Raw genomic sequence first — 16,382 nt, 5'->3', positions numbered from 1 at the left:
TGGTTTTGTAAAGCACATGGGCTGCTCGCTAAATTTACTACTGCTAAACATAATCAAAATGGAGGCAATAAAATCCAATACGAAGGTGTACTTAGCATTTATAGACTTTTCGTATGCATTCGACACCATTGACAGAGCGCTTTTGTGGGCAAAATTGAAGAGTTGGGGGTGTCCGTTGGATTTGACAGCTGCTATCAGAGAACTCCACACGAAGACCTCTATTCAAGTTTGCTTGGATCAATCAGGTCTCCTATCTGCCTCAATTGACACCTTGAAAGGTGTAAAACACGGTTGTCCTTTGGCCGCAGCTATATTTAGCCTCTTTATTTCTGATATAGGTGATTCAATTGACGAGGTAAACTCCTTCCCGCCAAAAGTCACCAACACACACCTAAGCTGGCTTCTCTACGCAGATGACCTGATTGTTATGGATGCGACGCCAATTGGGTTGCAAAGAAAACTAAATGCTGTGCAACGTTACGTCACAGCCAATAACTTATCGATTAACACCAAAAAATGTGAAATACTGGTCCTGCGGAATTTGAATGGCGGTGGTGTGTCTAACAGAAAAAATATAAAATGGTCTCTAGGACAAGAAACGCTCCAGATTTCCCAGAATGTTAAATATCTCGGGATGACAATAAGCTCAGCTATAAACGACGGGCCCTGGCTTGCTGAAACTAAAAGGAAATGTAAACAACTAGCAAGCCAGGCATTGATCATTCATAAGAAATTTGGAAAATGTTCACTAAGACCTGTTTTGTCCTTTTATCAACAGAAGGTCATTCCGGTCATGACATATGGGGCAGAAAATGCCCTAGGCTGTCCATACGGGACGTGGGCCTCCTTAGAAAATTGCTTTTGGTCCAAAGTACTAACCCTTCCCAGGAGTGTGAAGACGTCTTGTATAAGAGATGAGCTAGCTCTGATATCGATACATGCAAGAATATGTTGGAGTTTGTTGAACTTGTATCGTAAAACCTGTACTCGTGCGCAGATTCCACAATTTGATATCTTTCACAACGTCTCACCCGCCAACTCCAATATCGTGTCCATGTGGACAAACAGACAGATGTGAAGCAATTCTAAAGAAATATGACATCAAATTAGACATGCTTCACGAAAATCCCGACGCAGCCAAACTTAAAATCTGGCGTGCGGATTGGGAAGAAACCTTTATGGAGAGGGCAGCTGCTAGTCTAATGAGCGACGTGCCTCTTGAGACACGGGCCTTTAACACCCTGCAACGCTATGTGATACTGTTTCCTGAACCGCAGGCCCGAAGGTTGTTCATACTGTTTCGACTGAACATGTCTAAAACTGTCGATCAGCTTCGCCCATGGAAAGGCTACGGACATCTGGCACCTGAATGTAGGCTGTGCTCAAGAGCAAATGAATCACTCAAACATTTGGTGCTATTTTGCTTTTTATTTTTTATTTTTAAGCATTAAGACTGGATGAAACATCTCATGTCGATGTATGAGGACGGAGCTTTGGAAATAGCTGGTCTGTTGGTGTGTGTTGATATGTTTACATGTTTGTGTACATGCTGTACCTATTTTAAGTGTTTGTAAAAACCAATAAAATTATTTTAAAAAAAATTAAAAGAAACATTTTTTGAAGTAGGAATGTTTTACTCCCTATTTTAGAAATTGGAGGAGAAATAATTTTTCAGGGAATAGAAAGTCATTTGTACTCTCAATGTTTTTTTTTTAGGAGACATCCCCTAAGAGTAAACATATTTGATCTAAAAATAAAATTGTAATCCATACTTCTTTGCACGTAGTGATTCAGGCAGCTTATAATGCATGTTTACATTAAAGCATTTCCTCAGATTTGGCGCTAATATTAGCACTCCTTCCTGTTCCTCTGCTCTCCAAATGCCATAGATCCAAACCTGTCCATTGAGCAATGTGAGTAGAGCACATTCCTGTGGTGATGCTCTCCAGTTGCCATGGATCTGAACATCTCTCTGGAGCTGTTCGGGTAGCGCTTCTTTTTGGGGCACTGCTCTCCAGATGGCATAGATCCAAACCTATCCATTGAGCTGTGGGAGTAACGCTCCTTCCTGTTTCTCTGCTCTCCAGATGCCATGGATCTGAACATATCCATGGAGCTGTGTGGGTAGCGCTCCTTCCTGTGACGCTGCTCTCCAGATGCCATGGATATGAACATATCCTTGGAGCTTTGTGGGTAGCGCTCCTTCCTATGATGCTGTTCTCCAGATGCCATGGATCTAAACATATCCATGGAGCTGTGTGGGTAGCGCTCCTTCCTGTGACGCTGCTCTCCAGATGCCATGGATCTGAACATATCCGTGGAGCTGTGTGGGTAGCGCTCCTTCCTGTGGCACTGCTCTTCAGGAACCTCCACTCTGTTAAGGAACTGCCTTTACAGAGTGGAGGTGTGGCTGCTAGATCGGTGAATGTTGCACCAGGTAAAGGTAGCAAGTTTATCAATTGCAAGTGTGCCTCACAAGGCATTGACCTTGTGTTAAGTTGAACACCCTTTCATCCTGTAGAAGAGATCTCATGATTTTAACTACACATCACTCTGAATTTCAAACCATAATTTTTTAAGGGACTATTTTCTTTTGTCTTTATACATGAGTGTCCATAACCTGAAACCTTGGTTCTGGATGGACACCTTTGACACCAAGAGTTGTATTCGGGGGCTTGGGACTCTCGAGCCACTACTGGTCCCTCCAGTCACTCAGTGTTGTGAGAGAAACCCAAATCCTCCCCTAAATGACCTCTTAATTCCACTTTATGTTGCAGCCATGTTTAGTCCTTCCAGGTCCTCTGTATTTTCAGATGTGCCTAGAAGCCTCCAGGGGCTCAATGAGCTTTTATTGTCACCTCTGGTTCCTTCTCAGTGCAGTGCAGTCTGCATCTTCAGAGTGCATTTCTGGGGCCAGCTCCCTCACGAAGGGAAAGGGCTCCATACTGGGAATCCCCCCCAAATATCCCTAGTCTAGTGTTGGCTCCCTTCTCATTCTAACCTGCGGTGCGCGCCCTTCATTCCATCCGACTAAATGTCCCTGTCAGTCCCTTTCCACACACAGCACTCCTCTCCATCTGCCAATCCTTCTCAACTCCTAACTCACTGTTCACACCTGATTCTCCCTCTCTCTCTCTCTCTCTCTTATATACTCTCTGCTTAGGCTAACCTCTACTGGCGTACCATTTTTGCAGCCCAGCCTCTTAACACATTCATGAAAGGCGCTATCATTGGATTTTAATATTGGTACACACTCTCTCTTGAACACTCTCTTCTGCCCCGAGCCATGGAAACAATTTACTGCTCAGTTGTATGTGTTTCCTTTATACTCTCTGTCACATGTCCCTTGACAAGAATTTTTATCATCTGAGTTACCCAGCAAAGATGGGCTTCTGATGCACAGCACAGGGCAGGATTTTGCGGTTAAGACAGGAAGCATTACTGCTGCAGACAGGGACCAGTGATGCACAGCCTACGGCAGAAGATGCAGAGCTTATACAGAGAGCATTGAGGGAAGGCATTGTTGTTATTGTGAAACGAAGCTGCAGGAGGCTGTTTTACCTGATTTAACTTCTTCTATACAAGCCTGCTCCCCCTCTACACAGCACTGCGAGCCCTGGCCTCTTGCTGTCTGCGGGAGGCGGAACCGCTGTAGAACATGTGCTGTGGTCACGTGACTGGCTGAGGACTTTTAAATTTGACCAGAAGCCACCCTTGCGACGTAAACCCTGGTGGCAGAAGGGCTGGTGCTGTTTGGTGTGGTCGGCTGCCGGATGTGGGATTACAGTAAGCTGTCATCGTAACAGAATTTTCCATACCACTGGCCAGATTAAACCTTAAACTGCTGACTCTGCTATTGTACTTCCTGTGTGTTGCCAGACACTGTGGGGTTTGCAGACCTAGTACTATTGCTGCAAACTATTTGATCTGGACACACGCTCCACCAGCTGAAAGCTCCCTGCACTCGGCACAATAATTTTAAAACTGTAAAAGCACATATTTTACTTGTTTTTTTAATTCTCCAGTTAATTATGAGATCTGGTTTACGTAGCCAAAAAGGTTCTTTAATGACACCTGATGCTATATTAGTGGACCCTGTTGGTAGTACCCAACCACTTTTTACATCGTTTAAGTGTTGGCCCACCTCTAGTGGACAACTAACCTCCTCAACTTCACTTTGTGCTGTACCTCTTCTTGTGCAAACTAGTTCCATGTCAAAAGCCATCTTGTCAACCAGCCTTTCTACAGAGAAGCCTATAAGTATAAATCCTAAGGAGCTTTCTGCTACTGTACCGATCCACAAAGCATTAATACATAACTCTGAGGCTGCAGATGTTTTTATTATTCCGCCTATTCTTAATAGGAAATCACATCATGAAACCCCTAGACAATCAAAATTAATTCAGCCTGTATCAGGCCAAACATTCATGGATAAATATATCCTGAAAGCAACCTCTACTAGCACTGAAATTAAGCTACCCAAAGCTTTTAGAGGCAACGCTATGCTGGATCATTCAGCAATGACTACACAGGCTTTCTTTGGCGGGAATAACAACATCACTGACATTAGCATCAATGAATGCGCGGACAAAGCAATGAACCTGTCTTCTGGTATTGCTATCCCTGTAAATTCTACCTTGCCTCCACAAGTGACTTTGTACCAGAATACCCCAACTGCCTTAACTAACGTCATCGAAGGCATTGATTCAAACAATGGAGACCCTGCCGAGGAACCAAGCTCATGGGATGTAAATCAGAGCCATGCAAATTCTCCAAAATTACATCACACTTTGAAAGACCTGGATGAGCGGATTCGTTTGACTCATCCGACAGTTTCTGCCCTAAACGTGGTACTCAGCTCGTTTGTTGAGTTGTATGATAATGTTTGGGCTGAACTCAAATCCGTCCAAAGATCAATGACGGAACTTAATCTGAAAATTGACTGCATTGGCACTGAAATATTGGTAGATTTAACTAATAAAGTGGATTGGATTGGAACGGAACTATCTCAGAAGCTGGTTGCGCAGGGCCCCCCTTTGGCACAACAGGGTGGAATGAGTGCACCAGTATCTGTGCAAGTACCTTTAGTTCCATCACAAATTATAGAAATCTCTGATAATATCTCTATGTTGGAAGCATCTAATAATGCCCCTTTGTTAGGCCACCTTAAGTTGGTACTACCTATTGGCCCTGACATTATGCCTGATTCTTCACCCTGCATAACCAACCTTATTCAAAATACCCCCAATTCTATCCTCAATCCTAATTTGTTACCATCTACTGCGTCATCAGCTATACAGGAAAACGCTGTTAAGCCTACTGTCCCCAAAAAAACCTTAGCTCCACGAAAATCACGTACTATTAAGCGGAAGATGATGACAAAACAACCTAATCTACTATTTGGCAAAATGTCAGCATGTCCTTTACCTAACTTGAACCTAGGGAGTATCCCTGAAGGGCAGATTCCGTGTATTACTACTCTAACCAAGGCTAAATTGGTTGACTCTACTGTTCAAACGGACAGCTGTAATATACTTAACATCCAGGCACTTATTGAGCTGGAAAGAAGTCCGCCAAAGAAACCTTTGGGGCTCTTAAAAAGGGCTGGCCCAGAGGCTCTTCTTCCCTCCTTGAGTCCGAATTTGTGTCCCTCATCTGTGTTACATCAGGGATGTGGCTCCGGCAAGTTTAGGACTTGTGATGAATTCCCAATGTCATCCACTGTGCCCCAAATCAGAAACCCGACAAAGGTCCAAGGCCTTATGGATACAGGGATCAACCAATTCTCTTCTATTTGGGGCCCTAACCACTCTCAGCCCCCCCATGAACTATCAGTCGTTGATCCCTGTACCCCCGGTGGACTTGGGGGAGGAGTGGGGGATGCTTCAGGGGGATAAGATCCCGGCAATGTCTACACACCCATCTATTTCAGCAGGTATACAAGATTTGGTGGCACGTCTTCATAAACTAACTGGTAGGATTTCAAGGTCTACCTGCGGGCTCTGTTCGGCGACAAGAAGGCATTAATGCTCCTAAATCAAAATCGCTGCATCTGGTAAAAATTCAAAATTTGGTGGAGCTGGAAGTTCCAATTTGTCTGAATAGATGTAATGTCCTGACTATCTTCTCAGAAATCCCAGCACTTTCCTTAATATCATCTAAGGACATTGCCAGAGTGGCTTTTCCGGATGGAAACTGTCAAGATATCAGTTTGATTCTACTCTCCTCTCCATTGGTTAAGGAATTGATCCTTACTCAAACGGATTCTTTGCGGGATCTGGGCTTTAAGGTGGAATCTGCTTTATCATGGGAAACGCTGTCTCAAGGACCTCTTATTACTCAATCATCAGTTAAACCATCGGTGGCTAATCTAGGCGGCCCCGTACCTGTGATTAACCAAAGAATTCCTCCTAAACTGCAGGAGAAGGACGTTGATTGGGCCACCATTATCTCCACCTTGTGGCAAAAACTCGTCCCCTAGGCCATCTACTTTAAGGACAGACCTAAATACTTCCTCAGACTTATGCCTCAAATCATGGAACTCAAGAGGCAATCGGCATCTATTTACAAACTTGGAATGCCTACATTTGCTGAGAGATGCTAACATTATTTGTATCCAGGAGACGTGGTTGACCTTCACTCCATTCGTAGATGGATACCATATCTTCTACCAGCTTGCCCGACATAACTTGCATTGGTTTACACGGCAGTGCCCTTTTGGGGCTTTGGGTGTCGATCTTATCTCTAAGGATGGCAAATTGAAATGATTAATTATTAATATCTACTGGCATAATGGTGTGGGTGAAGTTGAATTGTTTGTGTCCACTATCACTCAGTTTATTCTTGATTGGATGCTTGCTAACCACTCAGGGCACGTCTTATTAGCCGGGGATTTAAATTGTGACTGCATATTTGAGTATTCACCGTGGGAACTCTATGTGTTGAATACATCGAATTTGTGGACTTCGAGGAAGAAACAGGACGGCTATGCTTGGTATACTGGGTTGGGTAACATTGGTCTCCAACCTTGGGTAGGCCTCTCACAATCTTTACTTGAAAACCCCACCTGGCATACCTGGCGGCGTGGCCTCTCATCCTCTAGGCTTGACTATATTTTTGTGGATGATTACTTAAGTATAAGTTGCGTGCAGTTTGATATCCATATGAATAGCTGGAGTGACCATGGCATTTTAACGGCAATATTTAAGATCAGCCATCTCTAGAAGCCTTATCACTCTCAGCTTAAGGGTAAGCCTAACTCATCTGGTTCTGCAGTTCGGTGGTCTCCTAAGAACATTGATACCCTGAACCTTAACCTGAGGACTAGGCTTAATCAGACTACATACGATTGGAAGTTGTCAACTTTCAACACTGCAACGGTCACTACTCTTGTACAAACTGCGGTAGAGGAGCTGAGTAATTGCTCTGGTCGCTCAATTCCAGCAAATGGACATACCCACTGCTATAATTCTGATTTGGCTTTAGCAAAATCCATTAAGAATGAAAACCTTAAGAGTCTTCGATCTGCAAACCTTGATATGACCGTACGTCTAGGTCTTATTAGAAAAGTCACACAAGGCTATAAAAATGTCTGCAAAACGCTTAAACATCAGTTATTGCAACAAGATGCTGAATTAATGCTGCAGGTCATTTTGAAGGCGAATGTGGGAGCCATCTGGTCGCTTGTCAATGGACAAGACTGTAATCCAGCAATTGTCCTAATTAATCCAATTCAGGAACAAGAATGGCTGGACTTTTACTCCAATAAATTTGCTCTTAACCCACTGCAGGAAAATAAGAATTATGTGCATTGTGATACTCTTGGACCTTTTCCTAATTGGGAATTTCCCATTGAGATCGATATGGTGCGTGACCTAATCCTAAAGTGCAAAAGATCTAGAGCTCCTGGTCTAAATGGGCTCACTAATAATACCTTTTCTTTTATTTATTTTATACGGTTTATACAAACCTTTAAAATATTTTACAAACACATTAACAAGACAACATGTAACATGCGTCATTTTGTAGCATTTACATATTCCTCCCTTCCTCCTCCTCCCTCCAACGTCCAGCTTGCCCAATACTCCTTTTAGCCGTTTCTTATTTCTTAAATGACATCAAACAGACTTAGACGCTCTTCAATTGTTCTTAAAAAGAGTGTCAGAGGAATTAACAATTTGAATAATAATAATACCTTTTAAAGCTGATCCATCCCAATCTTTGGGCCAATTTCTTGTGCTTTGAGTTCCGATACATACTCCGATCTGGGATCTGCCCAACTTCTTGGTCCTCTGCACATGTGATTCCCATCTTTAAATGTGGCAGTAGGTCGGACCCACAAAATTACCGGCCAATTGCGTTGATAGACGCAGACTGTAAAATCTTCTCTGCCTTACTCCTATTGTACTTAAAGAATTGGGAAAAAAGTAGTCATCCTCTGAGCCCTTTTCAAACGGGCTTTTGCAAATTCCACTCCACTTGTATTAATGGAATTGTGGTTAGGTGCATTCAGGAGGCTGCCTGGAATTCAGATCGAGGCCCTACTTTTATGGCCTCTATGGATCTCTCGGCAGCCTTTGACTGCGTTGACCGAAATAGGCTGTGGTGTAAACTTGCACTTTGGGGCCTACCGAGAGGTTTATTGAGCCTTTTGGAAGGGGTTTATAACAATTCGGGTGTGCGAATTCGATTAAATCAAAAGGGGGACACGTCAGCTGTGGTCCGTACATTCCGTGGGGTGAGACAGGGGTGCGTTCTTGCCCCATGGGTGTTTAACCAATATGTCTCTGATGCAGCCGAATACCTAATTAAGGAGGGCCTTTTAGCTCCAAGAATTGGCGCTGTGAAGATTATCTGGCTGGCCTATGCAGATGATTTTTTATTATTTGATCTAACCAAGGTGGGGTTACAGCGCCTGCTAGATGTCCTCACCAAATATGCTAAGCTAAATGGCTTGAACATCAATCCCGCCAAAACTAAAATCCTAGCCTTATCGAAAGGCCCTTTCAGGAAGAATACTATTACCTGGAATTTGGAGGGAGTAAGAGTAACTAGTTCCCCATGCTTTACCTACCTTGGTTTTTATGTCGGGGCTAGTAGAGGCTCGAAAGGGCAGATCAACCCACTTTTGAATAAAACTAAAATACTTGCTAGACAGATTCTCAAAATCGATCGCAAATACGGCCGATTTTCTGTTAGACCCGCTCTTTCTCTTCTTCGAAGGGAAAATAGCTCCGAAATTGATATATGGTTTGGAGCTATGTACGGGCCTAACTATCTCGAAACTCAATGTGATTGAGGGTGACATCTGGAGACGGGTTCTACTTCTTCCCAATGCGGTCCCTTTGGCTGCGATCCGTTATGAATTAGGCTATACCTCGTTAAAATCTTGAGTCTACTGGAGGATGCTTTTGCTTTATGCTAAACTTAAGGTACCTACACTCAACACCTTATGTGAACTTGTGGGGAGCAACATCTACCGATCTGGCTTCCTAATCAATTTCTCTAAATTGTGCGAAACCATGCTCTGCACCATTGGACCAGTTAACAACTAACCCTGCCAAGACTAAAAAGAAATTGTGGGACTATGATTGGTGTCTCACTACGGACTCTTTCCATTCAGATAGATCTATGTCCTATTTAGTGCATGAACCCCTTGAAAAGAAAAGAGGTACCCCTTCTCCAGTTCTCACGATTTTTCCCAATCGGAACCATAGACATACTCTACTCAGATTGCGCTGGAATATTCTTCTAACATTGGACACCAAACTGAGGTGGAAACAAATCTTGGTGACAGATAGCCTTTGTAGATTCTGCCATTTGGTGCCCGAAACGGCTAAACATCTTATTTTGTTTTGCTCGCAATTGAAGGCCCTCCGAGATTCCTGTCTGAGTGTGTTAAAGTGCTCATACTCAGGTTTATCAACTGAACTGGTATGGCAGCGATGTCTGTGCATTCAATCTACGCGTGAGGGCTTGTCTCTCTCTGGCTTTATCCGTAATCTCCATTTGGACTATATGTGAGAATTTGTTTGTTGTCATGTACACATTTATAGGCTATTTCTAGTTATTGGTTGCTAGTATTAATTGCTACCTGTTACTATTATCCTTAATGTTTTGATTGTCTATCAATTCACTACTTGCACATGAATTATTCCTATGTATCCTATATATTGTACATTTGCTTTGTTTTTCTTTTTTCAGTGTTGTTCTTTTTTTTCTGTTCCTTTTTGTAAAGGTTTAAATAAACCGTACACAATAAAAGAAAACATATATATATATATATATATATATATATATATATGTATATATATATATATATATATATATATATATATATATATATATATATATATATATATATATATATATATATACAGAGAGCAATGCTATTGCACACAGGGAACAGTGCTGCACAGCCCAGGGCAGGAAATGGGGAGAGCATCACTTATACAGTGATGCACACCCTGGGACAGGAGATGTGAAGCTTATACAGAATACATTGCTACTGTGCACAGGGACCAGTGATGCACAGAATGGGATAGGAGATGCAGTGCTTACACAGAGAGCACTAGTGCTGCACACAGGACCAGTGATGCACAGCCTGGGGCAGGATATGGGGAGCTTATATAGAGAGCCTTACTGCTGCACACAGAGGCCAGTGATGCACAGCCTGGGGCAGGAGATGGGGTTAGGGCTTATACAGAGAGCACTAGTGCTGCCCACAGGGACAAGTGATGCGAAGCCTGGGGCAGGAGATGCAAAGCTTATACAGAGAGCATCGCTACTGCACACATGGAACAGTGATGCACAGCCTGGGGCAGGAGATGGGAAGCTTATACAGAGAGCATTACTGCTGCACACAGGGACCAGTGATGCACCCCATAGGGCAGGATATGGCTGTTAAGAGAGGAAGCACTACTGCTGCACACAGGGACCAGTGATGCACAGCCTGGGGCAGGAGATGCAGAGCTTATATAGAGAGCCTTACTGCTGCACACAGGGACCAGTGATGCACAGCCTGGGGCAGGAGATGGGGTTAGGCCTTATACAGAGAGCACTAGTGCTGCCCACAGGGACAAGTGATGCAAAGCATGGGGCAGGAGATGCAGAGCTTATACAGAGAGCATCGCTACTGCACACATGGAACAGTGATGCACAGCCTGGGGCAGGAGACGGGAAGCTTATACAGAGAGCATTACTGCTGCACACAGGGACCAGTGATGCACCCCATAGGGCAGGATATGGCGGTTAAGAGAGGAAGCACTACTGCTGCACACAGGGACCAGTGATGCACAGCCTGGGGCAGGAGATGCAGAGCTTATACAGAGAGCACTACTGTTGCGCACAGGGACCAGTGATGCACAGCCTAGGGCAAAAGATGGGGTGCTTATAAAGCGAGCACTACTGCTGCACTGGAGCTTCCGATGCACATCACAGCATGGGTGCAGGCTGAGCCACCGTATGGGAAATATACTGACCTTCAGCTGATTGGCAGTGATTAATCAATAATTCACGTGTGTTAGGTTTCATATTTTAGGAGTTAATAAGAGGAAACAACTGCGGGTGTTACATGTAAGTTACTTTACGATGGTTAATATAATAATGAGAAATATAATGTTTGTCTTTTGTTTGTTTTAAATCTCATTTTTAAGGGAAACATTGTGAACCAGAGAGAAAAAATCCTTAGTACATTTGAACACCTGAAGCAGTTTCTGGAGCAGGAGAAACAGCAGCTGCTCAGCAGACTGGAGAAGGAGGAAGAGGAGAACATGAAGAAGATTCAGGAGAAACTGACCCAACTGGAGAAGCAGCAAAGCACCCACAGGGACCTGATCACAGAGCTGGAGAGCAAGTGCCAGCAACAGGATGTGGATCTCCTGAAGGTGAGGGGGGATCAGGTATCTATAGAACTATAACAGTGATCCACTCACAGGAGCCTGATCACATAGGAAGTAGCAGCAACAGGATGTGGATCTACTGAAGGTGAGGGGGGATCTGGGATCTTTAGAACTAGAGCAGCAATCCACCCACCAGAGCCTGATCCCATAGGAAGTAGCAGCAACAGGATGTGGATCTTCTGAAGGTGAGGGGGGATCCGGGATCTTTAGAACTAGAGCAGCAATCCACCCACAGGAGCCTGATCCCAGAGCTAGAACAGAGGTGGAGAGGAAGTGCCAGTAGCAGGACATGGATCTATTGAAGGTGAGAGGGAATTTGGGATCTATAGACCTGTAATAGCAGCAATCCACTGTGACGGGACAGAAGGACTGAGGCAATTCTGATTCATTTTCAAGCAATTTATATTAAACACAAAGATGAAACGCCTGTCTCGTCAGTCATTGTTAGGTCTTCAAAGAAAACAGTCCTCTGTCCAACTCTAACCTATTCTATCCCTGACACTGTATATATAGAACTAAGGAACAGGAGAATGACTCCCTTCTCATGTATTTTGCTTTTCAGCAATGTCACTTTTAGTTCTTGGAAATTCCTTGATCGAGTTCACATAGTTCAGAGATAGGGTTCTTCAGCTTTTCCACAGTGTTCTTGACACTTTGCTTTCCCCTCTTTATCTTCCTTCAATCTCTCTTTTGGTCTAATGTCCTTATTGTTCCCTCTTAATACAAAGTCCACTTCCTTTTCTGGCTGGTACAGTTACTCACTCTTCCATAAGGTTTCTCACTTTCTCTGTACACTTCTTTATCACTGGATCAAGTATTAAGATCCCAGAAATGGTCTTGGCTTGATTTCCACTTTTTTATATTACTGGTACGAGTATGTTTGTGTCAGTAACGATTCACTCTTCGTGCTCTCTCCTCTGTATTACTGCAGTGAGTATGATTGTGCCAGTAACGATTCACACTTTACTCTCTTCAAGGTTACTGCGACGAGTATGATTCGTATACTCGTTATATTTGTATTCCCTCCCAGGTCTCCCGCTGTCCATGTTACCTTTTTGTCTTGAGGTTAGTGTCACCGGGCCTGTCAGCAGCATGGGAAACTCTTCAATCTTCTTCAGGATGGCTTCTCTCTCTTCTCTTCTCTGTTTTTCTCTCTTGCTGCAGGATGTCAGAGGCTCTGTGGTGTTGGTGTAGTTGTTGAACTGCACAGACCACCCCTTCTGGGTCATGCCACCACTTACAAACAGCTTGCTTCCTTGGGGTTTCTCTGCCCCAACACCACCTACCTTCAGCTCTGCACTTCCGTCATCCACGCCAGCTGGTTTCTTCATCGGTCAACAGAGTTCCTCGTGGCATCTCCTTCGGTTGAGCAACACCTGCTGGAATCTCCTGGGTTTCTCTCCCCACAACACAGGTTTGAAACTCCCAGGTCTCTCTTGCTGCTTCAGCTCCTCCTTCTTGTTTTATCACGTGCAGCTGGGCCTTCCCCATCATAGGATCTCAGTCCTTCTCTTTCTCTTGAGTACTCTGTATTACTCAATCTCTCTTCTTCTTCACAGCACTTGATGCTGGAGTGATCTGTATTGCTCTTGAATTTTTCTTCTTTTTGGTATCTTCAAAATGTACTTCTTCATAGAATACCAAAGGTTTTACATCACAGTAACAGATATTGGTTTGGTCTTTCTGAGACTTGGTCCTCACTAATGCTTTAGGGTTGAGTACCTCAGGGAGCTCCTCAGTGGAATGGGAGTCCTTGTCCCCAAGGGGGGAGTCTCTCCCAGTGAGGTCCCACTTGCCTCTACCCCTAGGGAGGGTATTGCATAGCGGGCTCACCTCCCTAGCCTCACTGGGAAAGGCTCCCCCATGGGGAGAAGTGACTGAATCCTGTCATTCCTCACACCACCCACGGGACTTGATCACAGAGTTAGAGGAAAGTGTTAGCAGCAGGAAGAGGATTTACTGTAAGTGAGAGGGGGATCAGGCAGCTGTAGAACCAGAAGTGCAAGTTTTCTTCCATATGGACATTATATAAGCACTATAGGGGAAGTGTCAACAACACAATGGTAAGAAAAGTTCACCCCTTGAACTTTCTTAATAGTAATTCAGAAGTACAAAAATCATATGTTGGCAACTGCATCCAGAAGAAACCATTTGTAAATAGTCAACTGGAATGTGTGCCAGGGCAGGCTGTCTTTAAGTGAAGAATTAACAACTGCAGAGGATAATTACAGCAAGGGTGGATAACTCAAGTCGCTCCATGTCTGCTTCTACTAAATATGGTTGTTAATGAAAATATGTAAGTATGTAATTATCGGCATCAAGATATTGAACAATAACATTAAAAATGTAATCAATACAATATAATCACCTGTAGAATTTCCTTCATTGCAATTCAGGAGATGCACAAAAACTCCATTGTTAGTAAATTGATACGATAGCAAACAGTTCGAAATTGCTTCTATTGGTCCTAGTTGCTGACATACAATATCATATATAAAATGCTTAGGATGTCGGTGCAAAATCGGTTCACACTTTCATCAGCAGGTGGCAACTGTGTGTAGCTGGGGATGGTCTGTGTTGCTGTGAGCAAGAGATGTGTGTATGTGGGCAAGTCCAGACTCTATTAACTCTATACTCACTGTTATTACCCATGCCCCACCTCTTAGTTGTCCCTTTTGTCCCGCTGGTCCCACAGTCTGAGGACCACCCAAGGGTTGCTGTGTGATGAATCTTGTCTCCCTATTGGTCTCCTGATACAGGACAGCCCCTAATCCCTCCAGACTTGCATCAACGGGCAGGATGTAAGGCTGCTGGGGATCTGCAGGGCCCAGGGCAGGTGCTGTAGTGATGGTTTGCTTGAGCTCCTCCAAGATCTGCTGGCATTGGTCTCTCCATCCCTCACCAAAGGGTTCCCAAGGATGTTGTAAATGCTGTGGGACTGATGGTGCTCCTCTTGCACTTCTGGGTAGTGTAAGGGTGTGGAAGAAGGAAAATCCTATCTATCCTGTAAGGGAGGCATGATATCACAAGGATCACACTGACACAAGTGCTACAAGTTTTCAAACCCTTTATTAAATTTGGAAAAACTCCTGTAAGTCTATGGGCCTCATTACACGGTAGGCGCTAAGGGATTACCGGCACCGGTAAGGTCACCAGTGCCGGTAATCCCTTAGTGCCCTACTACGAGGTCCCTCAGCGGGTCCCGTCCTTTGCCTGGTTTTACAAGGCGTTAAGGACGGGACCCGTTGAGGGACTTCAGAGCTAATAACGGTACCGCAAATTGCGGTACGTTATTAGCTCTTTCCCCATTCCCATTGAGCCCTATGGGGGCTCAAATGGGAATGGGGAATGGTATTTGGCATGGGGACTTACCGGGTCCTCCAGGGTCAGAATGACCCGGTAAATCCCCATACCGCCTACCCGGACCCGGAATGCGGTAAGCGGGTAGCCATGCCGCTAATAGCGGCATGGTTACCTCCTACCGTGTAATGAGGCCCTATTTTTTTTTTTTTTTTATTGGTTTAAATTCAAACCTTTACATTATTACACAAAACCAATCAAATCCATCAGCCCAAATACAAAACACAAAAATACAAATACAAAAACCCCAAACAACTCCTCCCTCCCGTCCTCCATTGTCATCCTACTCCAGTCTAGTCAGTTTAAGTGACTCCACGTGACTTTGTTTGGGGTTAATCAGTCTGATGCTGAGCAACTGTGTTTAACCTCTCTTCAATTGAAGCCAAAAAAGATGTTAATGGCAAGATTAGTTTCATGTCAGTGCCGTTCCACATGCTCATCCAACATTCTTCTGCGCTCACAAACTGATGCCCATCATTCCAACGGCCCAGGTGAATTGATCGGACACCTTTTAGTTCCGGGCAGAACAACACAAGATGTTTAAGTGATTCCACTTCTTTATCACAGCACCGGCAGGAGGTATTCACTCCTGCGTTGCAGGACCAATGGCTGTATCGCTCTTTGGTTTTAAAGGCGTTTAGGCGAAACAGCAAAAAGAGTCTGCGGGCTTTCGGACTTGGAAATAAGTGCAGATATTTTTGTAGCACATTGTAGCCTCTTGCTTCTGCAGGTGCGTTTATCATCGCTCTGGCGATGAGATGCTCACTACACGTGGCTTCCCAATCTGCCCGCCTGAGCTTTACTTTTGCTGCCGTGGGATTTACATGTAGGGTGTCCAGGCTAATGTTGTATGCAAGTAAGAGATCTTCACAACGTTTTGTCCATAAGGAGACGATGTCAGTTCCACTCGAAGGCGCGTTTTGAAATATACGAAATTGCAGAATTCCTTCCTGAGTTCTGGATTTCCGATATAAGAACAGTTGGTTCCAGGTGATCCTAGCATGCAACGAAATTAATGCCAATTCGTATCTTATGCATGCTGTCGAAATTCCAATTGGCAGACTTAAGGCTTTAGTCCAGAACATATGCTCGAGCGATGCCCAATGATTTGATGAGCATCCA

The 16,382-nt window shown here is 44.1% G+C and overlaps 1 protein-coding gene across 8 annotated transcripts in view; it reads left to right on the top strand.

Annotated features, from left to right (window-relative positions):
* LOC138521799 (E3 ubiquitin-protein ligase TRIM39-like) overlaps window positions 1–16,382 on the top strand; it is a 240,732-nt gene that overhangs the window by 21,391 nt on the left and 202,959 nt on the right. For all 8 annotated transcript variants that reach the window (XR_011283122.1, XM_069634901.1, XM_069634902.1 and 5 more), the window contains exon 3: window positions 11,655–11,885. Coding sequence is in view for 7 of the 8 variants with exons in the window: in XM_069634901.1 (XP_069491002.1) it covers window positions 11,655–11,885 (231 nt within the window). In the remaining variant the exon portion in view is untranslated. The remainder of the gene's footprint in view (window positions 1–11,654; window positions 11,886–16,382) is intronic.

This window comes from Ambystoma mexicanum, chromosome 13 (assembly GCF_040938575.1).
Source record: "Ambystoma mexicanum isolate Mex_15411 chromosome 13, UKY_AmexF1_1, whole genome shotgun sequence".
NCBI classification, from domain to species: Eukaryota; Metazoa; Chordata; class Amphibia; order Caudata; family Ambystomatidae; genus Ambystoma; species Ambystoma mexicanum.
The sequence above is the reverse complement of the archived record's forward strand: the minus strand, read 5'-3'. Positions and strand labels throughout refer to the sequence as shown.